The sequence below is a fragment of the Sinocyclocheilus rhinocerous genome, unplaced genomic scaffold (genome assembly GCF_001515625.1).
Source record: "Sinocyclocheilus rhinocerous isolate Xijiao unplaced genomic scaffold, SAMN03320098_v1.1 scaffold359, whole genome shotgun sequence".
NCBI lineage: Eukaryota > Metazoa > Chordata > Actinopteri > Cypriniformes > Cyprinidae > Sinocyclocheilus > Sinocyclocheilus rhinocerous.
This window is the reverse complement of record NW_015652307.1, coordinates 634,663-647,201: the sequence shown is the minus strand read 5'-3', so window position 1 is coordinate 647,201 and position 12,539 is coordinate 634,663. Positions and strand designations below refer to the sequence as shown.

The 12,539-nt window shown below is 37.7% G+C and overlaps 2 protein-coding genes across 3 annotated transcripts; one reads left to right on the top strand and one right to left on the bottom strand.

The window, feature by feature from the left end:
* Window positions 1–234: 234 nt before the first annotated feature.
* Window positions 235–4,118, bottom strand: zbtb22a (zinc finger and BTB domain containing 22a). Of its 2 annotated transcripts, XM_016520743.1 has the most exons (4): window positions 3,954–4,118; window positions 3,250–3,405; window positions 1,290–1,929; window positions 235–1,184 (listed from the first exon to the last, which is right to left on the bottom strand). In XM_016520743.1, the coding sequence occupies exons 1-4, from the start codon at window positions 3,999–4,001 to the stop codon at window positions 544–546; spliced, it is 1,485 nt and encodes a 494-aa protein (XP_016376229.1). In that variant the 5' UTR covers window positions 4,002–4,118; the 3' UTR covers window positions 235–543. The 2 variants fall into 2 exon arrangements, with proteins under 2 accessions (XP_016376229.1, XP_016376227.1); XM_016520741.1 differs by lacking the exon at window positions 3,250–3,405 and having other exon boundaries at window positions 3,798–4,117.
* Window positions 4,119–4,569: 451 nt separating this feature from the next.
* scn1bb (sodium channel, voltage-gated, type I, beta b) lies at window positions 4,570–11,343 on the top strand. The gene is made up of 6 exons (XM_016520740.1): window positions 4,570–4,952; window positions 5,993–6,159; window positions 6,840–7,077; window positions 8,929–9,070; window positions 10,911–10,991; window positions 11,071–11,343. The coding sequence occupies exons 1-5, from the start codon at window positions 4,880–4,882 to the stop codon at window positions 10,975–10,977; spliced, it is 687 nt and encodes a 228-aa protein (XP_016376226.1). The 5' UTR covers window positions 4,570–4,879; the 3' UTR covers window positions 10,978–10,991; window positions 11,071–11,343.
* The last annotated feature ends 1,196 nt before the right edge of the window (window positions 11,344–12,539 follow it).

The following is a 12,539-nucleotide window of genomic DNA, read 5'->3' as shown; positions in this document are numbered from 1 at the left end:
TTTTTTTTAATATACGGTTTTATCCTGATTAAAGCTTTAATACAGTACAGCAACCGCATGCGCGTCCATGTTTAACGCTTCTCATAGCTATGTGAAAATAAGTATAATTGGAACAGTTCATTGTTGGAGCTGAGCTGAATGAGAGAGAGAGAGAGAAAGATGCAGAGCGTGTGCACAGCAGGGGAACAGGATTATTACACACTAACTAACGTTAAAAAAGTGAAATCGCAATCAACCACCCCTTTAAGAAACTTCAACTTCCATGGAACCATTAAAGGTTCTTCATAGTGGAAAAAACCTTCAACATCCACGCTAAGAAAAAAAATGGTTGTTTTAAGAACTGATCACTTCTTCGATGAACCCGCTTTTGGAGAGTTCACACACTCTTAAAAATAAAGTTTTTTTTATTGGCATCGATGGTTCCATAAAGAACCTTTAACATCCACAGAAACTTTAAACGGCAATTTATAGTGGAACTGTTGACTGAAAGGAATGGCATTCCTTTGGCGTTCAACGCAAAAACCTCTTTCAGAACTTTTACTTTTAAGAGTGTATTTCCTCGTCCTGTAATGAATAATCATCCTGTTCCACCTTCACTTGTCCAGGTGCATCTGCGTCGTCATTTTGACGGCCAGGCGTCGTCGTCGTTCCCTGGCAGCGAGCCTGATGCTTGAGGAAACTGTCTCTCCAGACGATCTTCTTGCCGCAGAGCGCGCACTCGTACGGACGCAGGCCTCCGTGCGTCTTGACGTGTTTGGTCAGGTGGTGCTTCATCTTGAAGCTCTTGGAGCAGACGGGGCAGGCGAACGGACGCAGGTTCAGGTGCTGCATTTTCACGTGGCGGTCGCGCATGCTCTTCAGCGTGTACGCTTTGCCGCAGTGACAGAAGTGGACTTTGGGCGTCGCAGAGAGAGGAGAGCACGGGGAGGACGAGGACGACTGCGAGACCCAGGAGAGCTCGGACGTTCCCGGCGCCAACTGGTTGGACGACGGCGGTGGCAAAGGGCGCTGGGAAATCTGCCCCGTGGCCTTCTCGATTTCGTCGTAGGTCTCGAACGCGACGTCCGTTTCGTCCTCCTCGTCTTCGTCCAGGAGCTTGGCGTCTGACAAAGTCCACTGGTTCCACAGTTCGTCCGTCTCGCCGCTCTCACTCTCTCTGAGACGTCCGTCCGACTCGACGGCTCCTGAGAGAAGACAAGAGCAGACAACAAGTCAAAAACACGTCGGTTCTCCACGTTTCCCCCTGGTGGACGGGCGCTAAACTGCAGTGATGAAGAAGCTCCACTCACCGGCCTGGTGCTCCTCACACTTAACCCTCACTTTGTCCTCATCCAGCGGCTCTCCGACTCCTTCATCCGCTTCCATCCTCCGCTGCTCCTCGTCTTCCTTCGCTCCTCGGAGGCGAGCGCGGATTCGGTGCCTTGGGAAGTCCGAAGTTTCGATGGACGGCAAAGGCGCGACGGGGAATGCGTGGAAACCTTCGTCTCCCGTATTCGGGCCGCATTCGGGCTCCGTTCGGACGGGGAACGTCAGGCTGCTTCTGCTCCACCTGCTCTGAGTCGGACGTCTCCATGTGGCCAGAGGCGGTAGTGCGCTTTGCGGCCGTTTTTCCAGAGTTTGTTCGCTCGCCGCTCGCTCCCCGTCCTCCGGATCGGCGAAGCAGCAGTCGGAGCTGCTGGGCGACTGGTGACTGGAGGACGTCGCCCCGCCGGGGCTGACCTGAACCAAAGGTCGTGACCTCTTCAGGATGTCCGTGCACTTGTCCACGATGTGCCACATCTGCAGGAAGCTGGCCACCGTGACGTAGTTGATGATGTCGTCGCGCACGATGCTGAGCTGACCCGTGTAGGCCGAGTTTAACACGCTCTCGAAAGCCAGAGGGTCCATGACTGAGGGAAGAGACACCGTGGTGACGTTCTTCAGCAGAACCTGGCAACAGAACCGCAGTGTTCAGAGCCGCTCCAGTTAGAGCTACGCCGTTTGTCCGTGCAGGACTGTAATGTGTGCTGTAGCATACTATGCTTTTCTGTTGCTAAATAACCAGGGGCCAGATTCACAAAACAGGCAAGACACTACAGATAAATAGAGTAAAAATTTTAACTAACAGACATCACTATACTTACAGTGCAATAAGACAATTGTTTTGTATTTCAAGTTTTCTGAAATGTTATGTTTAAATATTCAAATAAGGCATTATCTACTTGTATATGCATTCATTTGCATACATTTCCAGAACAGAAATCTGGAATTGGTCCAAAAAGTCTTGTTTGATTTTGTTGTCATAATTGGAGTCAAAGGTTTTTCCAGAGGGGATTTTGGATTTGTCTTTTCATCACGCCATAAATCAGAAAATACTAGAAAACAAAAACATTTTCACCATGTTTTTAGGAGTAAAATATTTAAATCAGTGTGAATGAAATATGAACAAGCCTTCAGAATATAGAGAGGAATAAAACTTATTATAATATTTATTTTTTAACGTGCGAAGATTGTTGTAAAGACAAAGCTTAAGTATTTGAATTCCTGAAAATGTTAGGCTATTAAAAATCATCGTAAATAACTTTTTAGGGGAAACTTGTCTTAAATCACCAAAAGTAAGATGTTTAATTAATTTATTGGGTGACAGATTAGATTGGTAAATGTTACGTTTTATGGTATATACCATTGTAATTGCATCAGTATACGATTCTACCATTAGTCTTATTTAATCTGTGTTGGTATGTTTTAAAATTAAACTGATTTTAACGATTTTTCCGTTTGTACAAAGATATGTCTGCTGTTAGTAAAAACATCTCAGGTAGCACTGAGACTAGAGATGATGGGACGCAAACAATGCAAGTATTGCCTAAACATCCTCCTCATAATATAATAATAATAATGTCTTGTTTACGGTTGCTTGGTGATTTTTAGTTCTCGGCTAGACGGTGTAACAGCTTACTATCATCATAACTGTTCTATTCGCAGCTGTTGCTTAAAGTCCCTATTATACTGCAGAAGTAGTACCACGGGTTGCTTAGAAACAGACATCCAATCATAAACTTCCTCAATGTCAGCATTGATTAATATTTATACTGTTCGTACAGTCGCAGAAATTTAAACATTTTGTATTTTTCAGGTCGCAAGCTGTCAATCAAATTCAAAATCAAACCGTCGAAATCAAACCGTCATAAATATGCAAATGATGGCATTTACTCAGGCTTTAGATATATGTAGAGTGTGAAATCAGTGTGAAATCGGTGCCACACTCACCTGGTCGTGGAAATACGGCGATGAAGCGGCCAGCACACCCCGGTGCGCGCGGAACACCTGACCCTGCACCTGAATGGACAGGTCACACAGCTGACCCTCCTCGCGCTGCCGGTTCAGATTCTCCAGAACCGACGCGCGGGCGCTGGGGAAACACACCTGCAGCACCGGGCCTAGCGGATGACCGTTAAACGGTCATCACAGTCTTGTGAAAAGGGTCCATTATCCATTTTACGCTTAGTAATTTATCAATTTAATACATTTAATAATTTTGAAGTTTAGTTTAGAAGTATCGATATCGACGATACTGGCCTTTAAAAAGTATCGGTATCGTATCGAAAACAAAATAAGTGGTATCGCCCATCCTTATTTTGGACAACTACAGCGGATTTTTACGCGGCGGGCGGCGTCGCCTCAGCAACAATCAGGTCGCAAGCTGTCAATCAAATTCAAAATCAAACCGTCGAAATCAAACCGTCATAAATATGCAAATGATGGCATTTACTCAGGCTTTAGATATATGTAGAGTGTGAAATCGGTGCCACACTCACCTGGTCGTGGAAATACGGCGATGAAGCGGCCAGCACACACCGGTGCGCGCGGAACACCTGACCCTGCACCTGAATGGACAGGTCACACAGCTGACCCTCCTCGCGCTGCCGGTTCAGATTCTCCAGAACCGACGCGCGGGCGCTGGGGAAACACACCTGCAGCACCGGGCCTAGCGGAGCGCTGCGGCCGACGAGCTGCTCCATCCTGCCGGGGAGAGAAACACCCGCGACCGCGGAGGAGATGAGAGCCAGAGCCGAGCCCGGATCCGATATCACGGGTATATAATCACACAAGAACCGCTCCGGTCAATCCGTCGTCAGATAGTCACACAAAACGCGTTTCGTCCGCCGTTATTCTGGTTCAGGCCCGCAGATCAGGCCCGCTCAACCGGATCGAACTAGCATATCATAACAGGCTATAATAACACACATCAGGCGCTTATGTGAGCGGGACATGAAGATCCAGCACTAGAGAACAGGCCGTGTGTTTATCTGCTGTGATGATGATGAAGATGAAGATGGACGTGAATATGAGACGTCTGCTGCTTGTGTGTGTGCTCTGCGCGCTCTCCGGTGAGTCTCACCCTCAGGACTGCAGCCTGGGGCCCGGGGCCCGCTGGGGATTTAACCAAATTAATTAGATTAAAATGGAAAATCATTTTTTTAAAAATGGATTAAAATGTATTTAAATGAACGAATGATTAAAAAAGCGACATTTTAATTTTTTTATTTAAAAATATATACTTTATATTGCATTTTATTTTTTGCGCCAGTCTGATGCCTGAGTGTCTACCGCGGAGGCAAGTTACAGTCTGCATGATGCGCTGCGTATGAATATATTAAAATGAATGCTTTATTTAGATGCTAATTCATGTCGCAGATGATCTAAACAGAGCTGCTGTTGATCTCGGCTCATTGATTTGATTTTAAAGAGTCAGGAAAGCAATAAGGCAGAGAATCGGGGCCCTTGGCTGGTTTTGCACACTAAACATCTTTGTAGGTCACATGACTCTTCTGAAGGTCTCCTGAGCGGGACATGAAGATCCAGCACTAGAGAACAGGCCGTGTGTTTATCTGCTGTGATGATGATGAAGATGAAGATGGACGTGAATATGAGACGTCTGCTGCTTGTGTGTGTGTTCTGCGCGCTCTCCGGTGAGTCTCACCCTCAGGACTGCAGCCCGGGGCCCGGGGCCCGCTAGGGATTTAACCAAATTAATTAGATTAAAATGGAAAATCATTTTTTAAAAAATGGATTAAAATGTATTTAAATGAACGAATGATTAAAAAAGCGACATTTTTATTTTTTTATTTAAAAATATATATTTTATATTGCATTTTATTTTTTATATAAATAAAACATTTGATTGAAATAAATAAATAAATACAACAATGCATATAAATAAATCTGATCAAATAAATCCATTGATAAAAATAAATAACATTTGATTTAAATAAATAAATAATACATGCAGTACTGTAATTGCAATGTAAAGAAAAACATGATTCAAATAAATGTTATTAAAATTATATGTTATATAAAAATTATTTAAAATGACATTTTTTTTGTAAATAAGAAAAAAATAAATACATTCGTTTAAATAAGCAAAACATGATGCAAATAAATAAATAAATAAATTTAAGGTAAATAAATTGATCAAATAAATAACCTTTGACTTGAAATGTAAAAAATACAGTGCTATAGTGAGCAAAAAAGAATGCAATGATAAAACTAAATAAACAAAACTTAAATATTTTTGATTAAAATAAAATAAAATAATTGTAAATAAATACAAATTGATGTAAATTAATGCATTTGATTAAAATGAGTACATTGATCAAAGTAAAAAAAAATTAATTTAACAAAAGCAGTTGGTTAAAATAAATAAATAATGATTTAAAAATGCATTTGATAAAAATAAAAGTTACAGTTAAGTAAAAAAAGAATAAACTTGCTTATAATAAATAGATAGACTAAAATAAAATTTGTTGTAAATAATAAATAACTGAATAAACGAAGCATTCGACTGAAATAAAATGAGAGTTAAATAAATGAGTAATACAGTACAGTGCTATAACGAGCAGCAAAGAAGGCAAGGATGTAGCGTAATAGAAACTTTCCCCAGTGTTGATGGGTATTTGAACATAAATGCCGGGGTCTGTGAAGGTGTTGTGTTATAACTGTGTCTCTGCAGTGTCTCTGTGCAGCGGAGCCTGTGCCGAGGTGGACTCCGACACTGAAGCTGTGGCCGGAGAGCCCTTCAAGCTGGGATGCATCTCCTGTAAGATGCGCGGAGAGGTGGAGGCCTCAGCCACCGTCGACTGGTTGTTCAAGGCGCGAGGAGAAGCCGACTTCGTGCACGTGAGTTAAACGAGACGCGCTCGAAACTGATTTAGATAAATGCATAGTAATTTAATACGGTTCATTAAAATAAATAAATTGATAAGAAAAATAACTTTAAAATGAATCGCTATACAAACTGAATAAATAAAATTAATCTGAATAAATAAAAAATGAATGACTAAATAAACAAACAAAAGCATTTGTTAAAAATAAATACAACATTGTTCAAATCAATACATTTCATTAAATTCATTGATTCAAATAAAATAGTAGTAATTTTAAATAAATAAAACATTTTTTTTAAATAAAATTTTTTTATTATTTAAATAAATAAAGTAAAATAAATTAAGTTTAATGTAAATAAATAAATAATTGAATGACTATATAAACAAAAGCATTAGATTTAAATAAATAAAACGTTAGTAAAATATATTAAATTAAAATGTTGACTAAAATGATGTAAATAAAGAATATAAAGCAAACGCCTTTGATTAAAATAAATAAAACATTAGTAAAATAAATATACTTAATTAAAATTAATCAAATTTGATGTAAATAAGTAATAAATGAATGACTAAAATAAACAAAAGCGTTTGATTAAAATAATTGAAATTTGATGTCAATAAAAATAACATTGATAGCCGTCTCCGTCTGTATCTGAGGTGTTTCTGCTGAGCTCTGGCGTGTCTCCTGGACAGATTTATAGCTACGACGGCGAGGCGTCCAGCATCATCGACGAGCGCTTTCAGGATCGCATGGAGTGGCACGGCAGCAAGAAGACCTTTGACCTTCAGGACGCGTCTGTGGACCTCCTCAACGTCACCTTCAACGACTCCGGCGTCTACCGCTGCATCTTCAACCGAGTCCTCAGCTACGAGCACTACGAGTTCTCCACCATCGCCACCAAACTGGTGCCCCTCACCGTCGTGGCCAAAGGTACGACAACACCTGACATCTGCGTCTCAATCACTGTTTTTTCTGGTGAATGAAATGCATAAATGAATAGCCAAAATATTAAACATTCCTTGCATCAGCTGTATGCAAAGTGTATTTGGTTTTCGTAATAAATTATATTATTTCGAAAATGGGTCAAATTTGCACATGGAGCCACATTGTGATCCTCGTATCTCTGGAACTGAACTACTTGGGACCTTGACAGCAAAAGAAAAGTTCATTAAGAACCATAATCTCAAAGGATATTGAGATATATATATAATACGTTATGAGTTACAAGCATGCAAACTTTGGCAAAAGAGCATTTTTGTTACTCAGACAAGTCTGTTCAATGCAGTAGTTTTGATAGAGTCTACATTTATAGTTTCAACATTATTTGTTCTTCAGACGTTCTTCTTTAATTACAGAAAATATCAGCTGAATGCAAAGTGACCCACATTTGGTTTTTGACCATTAAAAATGGGAAAATTCAACAACTTGGAAATGGAGCCGTAATGAGATCCCAATATCTCTGGAAATGAACCAAAATGGACCTTAAAAAGAAAAATTATACCAGAAGAAAAGCTTAAGAACCATAATCTAATAACATATTGAGATATCTTTAATATTTCTTGGGTTACAGGCTCACGAACTTTGGCAAAAGAGTATTTTTGGCACTCGGACAGGTGTGTTCAATTCAACTGTTTTTATAGAGAAAAATGAGATGCATTTCTAGTTTCAACATTATTTGAAGAGTTAATTTGCAAAAACAGATAACTCCGTTTTTAACAATTCTCAAAAATCATGTTTTTTCATTGTGCATTCCAATTAATCTCAATCAAAAAATTGCAGTTGGGTTATTTTGATTAGGTTAAAAAATAACAAAAAATTACAGCTAACTAACACAATAAAAACATGATTACATAATAAAAAACATTATAGAGTTATCTGTTTTTGCAAATAAACTCTTCATTTGTTCTTCAGCCGTTCCTGTTTAATTACAGTAAATATCAGCTGAATGCAAAGTGACCCACATTTGGTTTTTGACCATTAAAAATGGGAAAAGTTCAACAACTAGTACCCGGTATCTCTGGAAATGAACCATATTGGACCGTAAAATTGGAGACGCCAAAGGAAAAGTTCATGAATAATTAGAACCTAAAATCATATTGAGATATCTCTAACACTTCTAGAGTTACAGCTATGCAAACTTTGGAAAAATGAAATTTTTCTCACTCAAGCAGGTATGATTTATGCATTTGTTTCGATAGAGAGAAATGAGATATATTTCTAGTTTCAACATTATTTGTTCTTCAGACACTCCTGTTTAAATACAATAAATATCAGCTGTATGCATAGTGACCCACATTTGGATTTCCACCACACTGAGATCCTCATATCTCTGGAAATAAACCATACAGGGCCTTAAAAATGAAGAAGCTGAAGGAAAAGTTGGTTAAGAAGCAAAATCTAAAAGGATTATATGATATCTACAGTTATAGTCATGCAAACGTTGGGGGAAAAAGACAAAAAGCACTTTTTCTTCATCTTTGAAGTGTCACCATTGGCATAGAATGCAACACAGATTGCTAAAGTCAACAGATTTGACTAATAGAGCTTTTAATCTCTGTGTAAAAATAACATTACGATGCTGCCATCTCCTGTAATTTGTCTCCCAATCTCAGATGAAAAATGTCATCCATTGCATTTAATATTTTGGCTTTCATCACTATTCATGTTTGTCTTTCTTCAGACAAAAATGCTAACAAACTCCACTATTGTAGCTGGGTAAGTTTGTGAAGGGTCTTGATTTGAATCATTGTGAGCGAGAGCAGAGCGTGTGTTTCGTTGCAGCCACGCGCAGCACGGCGTCCATCGTGTCGGAGGTCATGATGTACGTGTCCATCATCGGCCTGCAGCTCTGGCTCCTGGTGGAGATGATCTACTGCTACAGGAAGATCGCCGCGGCCGGAGAGGAAGCGCTCAGAGCCAGCGCGTCAGTAACACAAACGCATCAGTTATTAGAGTCAACTAAAACTAAAAACAAACTCACTTGGGGGAAAATATTACTGAAATCAAATAAAGCAATAAGCCCCGTGAAGCCGTGGTTTACAGTGAATTTATAACAGCTAAGGGGCGTTGTTAGGTAAATTCACTGTAAACCACAGCTTCACGGGGCTTATTGCTTTTATAAAACGGTTATTCCATATACGTAGTAAGGTTTCACAAAATAAAACAGCAAATAAAGTGTAATGATATTAATAAAAACAGTATTTACAGTAAATTTATAACAGCTAAGGGGCGTTGTTAGGTAAATTCACTGTAAACCACAGCTTCACGGGGCTTATTGCTTTTATAAAACGGTTATTCCATATACGTAGTAAGGTTTCACAAAATAAAACAGCAAATAAAGTGTAATGATATTAATAAAAACAGTATTCTTCCACCAAACAATGTAGTTCCTCAGAAACAGTTGTGGTTCCAACAAAGTGGTTGCCGAGCAACACACAAACGTAAACAAAGGTGTATGTTACTTTGTAGAGTCATTTACAACAGCTTCGAACGCGGCTCAGCCAATCAGAATCAAGCACCGGAACTATCTGTTTTATAATAAAATATTAAAAACCTTTTATTTCAGCTAGTGGCCAAGGCAACATTGTCATTTAGTTTAACTAAATCTGAACAAATAAAAATGGAAAACTATTTAGACATGCATATAAATATATACAAATATTTATATTTTATAAAATATAAATACTATTTATTATTTTATTATTATTAATATTATAATAAAATTTATAAAATAAGAATTACTTGAAAGACAAAAATACACAACAAAATTATTAAAACTTTAAGATTAAAATAAAAATGGAAAATATGAAAATAAAAATTGATTCAAAATATTAATAAAAGTGGTATTAGTGTCTCAATGACATAAGATAAACGCTTTGACTAACGATGTATGTGACATTTCAGCCTAAAATCACGTCTGTGTTATTTGTCAGCTATCCTAAAATAAAATCAGAAATATCTGTTTGATGACGATGGTTTTCAACAACAACAACAAAAAATTATTTTTGAATTTAATATGAATTTAATTATTAAATTCAAATTTACATGTCTTGTTTACTCATTATTTTTATTAAAACTAAAATTAAAGCCACATTTTCAGGACTTAAAATAAAGTCAAATAAAATATAAAAACTTTATTTCAGCTAGTTGCCCATCAGTATTTCTCAGTTTCATTTAGTTTTGCTTTATGTTCTAAAATAACTAGAGCTAAAATGTTTAGAAATGTTGTAGACGTGTAAAATAAACACAAACTTCTAAAAATGACAAAAACACACGATAAAATTATTAAAACGTTAACTAAAATTCAAATAAAACGGAGAATATAAAAATAACAACTGATTCAATTCAACTGATTTAAATTATTGTTCAGTGGAGATGGTTTATATTTATATATATATATATATATATATATAAATAATTTATATATTTATAAATAATCATTAAATGAAATTTTACAGGATCAAAAGTAATAGTTTACTGAAACTAAAATGAAGAAAAACGAACGTTTTCATGACTTCAAACAAAACAAAAATGTCAAGTAGTTGTGAAGGCAGCGTTTCTCGTTTTTATTTCATTTTACTCGATGCACTAAAATATCTGAAACTAAAACTGAAATAAACCAAAACACAACGAAATGACTGAAATCAAAGCAGATTCAAAATATCTTTTAAAACACAGCAGTATCTCAGTAATACTAAAATAAGTATTTTTGCAGCGGTGTGTATGTATGTTCCTTCAGGAGATGCTTGTGTTGTGTGTTGCAGAGCGGAGTATCTGGCCATCGCGTCCGAGAGCAAAGACAACTGCGCCGGTGTGCAGGTAGCAGAATGAGTCCACTAGCACAGGTGAGTTAACTAGCAGCCCTAACTAGTCCTGATTTCCCTGCTTTCTCTTTCCAACCTCTCTCTTGTTTCCCGTCCGCAGGTTTCTCCGGGACGCTCTTCCTTCTGAGCTGCTGTCACTGTCTCTGTTTTATAAGCGTTTGTTTCCTCTTGACCTGACCTCCTCCGCATGACCTTTATATGCTATGCATGGATAAAACCACAGCAATACTCTAGAGACGCAGTACACTGAGTTTGCACTAGAGATCAGTAAAGAGCAAGCCATCTTTGTTGGTCTTGCCACATACTTATATCCAGTGTTGGGGGTAACGCATTACAAGTAACGTAATCAGATTACTTTTTCAAGTAACTAGTAAAGTAACATTACTTTTTAATTTACAAGAGAATATCAGAGTTACTTTTTCAAATACGTAACGCATCCCATTCTATAAACCAATGTCTTCGATGATCCAGTTCAACCGTACTAATAAGCACAAATTACTCCAGACAAACATTTGTGTGTCTTTTTTTTATTGCTGAAGTGTTGAAATGTCTTCTTCTGCATTCTACTGTACGGACGTAACTTTACTTTCAGCCTGAGGCTTATTCATTTCACTTTTGGTGTGAAAAGGCTTAAAATAGAACTTTTTATTTTAAAAACAAACAAGCAAGAAAAAGTAACACAAAAGTAACGCAACGCATTACTTTCCATAAAAAGTAACTAAGTAACGTAATTAGTTACTTTTTCATGGAGGAACGCAACATTGTAACGCATTACTTTTAAAAGTAACTTTCCCCAACACTGCTTATATCTATATATATATTTATATATACGTGTATCTATACTGTCAGACCATCTGAGAGCCAAACGCCATGCAATGCTACGGAATGCAAACGCAGTTTCTATACGCTTCTACGCCGGGAGGAAACTCAGCGAACGCTATAAACGACGAGCTCAAGAGAGTTTCTAACTCGTAGTTGTTGTATAATCCAAGTGCAATATGAGAATCTAACTCTAGCTCTTGTATGTAGCAAGCACTCGCTGAATGTGTGAAATGCATTGTGGGTAAGCGCAGTAAGACGCAGGGCGGAGAGAAATTAAATGAGTTCAAATGAGTTCTGTGGACTCTTTCATTTGTGAGCGGAAGCGGTGTGTTTGTTAATGCAGTCGTTGACTAGAACTAACTATGACTAACTAACGCCATTCGAGCGCTGGGCAGAAAATGTACAAATATTAAAGAGTTTAACACAATCCTAGCATGATTCAGACATATTAACAGTGTTTTAAAGGTCCAAGACCAATTTAGAAACAGTTTTACAATTATGTAAAGATGTATAAATTGATATAAAGTACTGTACTTTATGGATTCTTATTGCACTTTACATCGTAGGTCGCTCTAATGTTATTTCGTTGTTATTTATGACAATAAAGAGTTGTAAAATTTTACATTTTACACAGTTGGTGATATATACACATTACATTTTCTATATAAAATTAAATGTCATATGAATAGAATTTATCATACAAGATATAATTTTACAGTTGTAGATTTTATTGCACTTAAAAAATGG

Coding starts and splice junctions, on each gene's coding strand:
- zbtb22a (XM_016520743.1), bottom strand. CDS start 4,001: ATGGAGCAGCTCGTCGGCCGCAGCGCTCCGCTAGGCCCGGTGCTGCAG. Junction 3,406..3,953: donor CGCTAGGCCCGGTGCTGCAG/GTGTGTTTCCCC, acceptor CCGGTGCTGCAG/GTGTGTTTCCCCAGCGCCCG. Junction 1,930..3,249: donor CGCCGTATTTCCACGACCAG/GTGAGTGTGGCA, acceptor TTCTGTTGCCAG/GTTCTGCTGAAGAACGTCAC.
- scn1bb (XM_016520740.1), top strand. CDS start 4,880: ATGATGATGAAGATGAAGATGGACGTGAATATGAGACGTCTGCTGCTT. Junction 4,953..5,992: donor TGTGTTCTGCGCGCTCTCCG/GTGAGTCTCACC, acceptor GTGTCTCTGCAG/TGTCTCTGTGCAGCGGAGCC. Junction 6,160..6,839: donor GAGAAGCCGACTTCGTGCAC/GTGAGTTAAACG, acceptor TCTCCTGGACAG/ATTTATAGCTACGACGGCGA.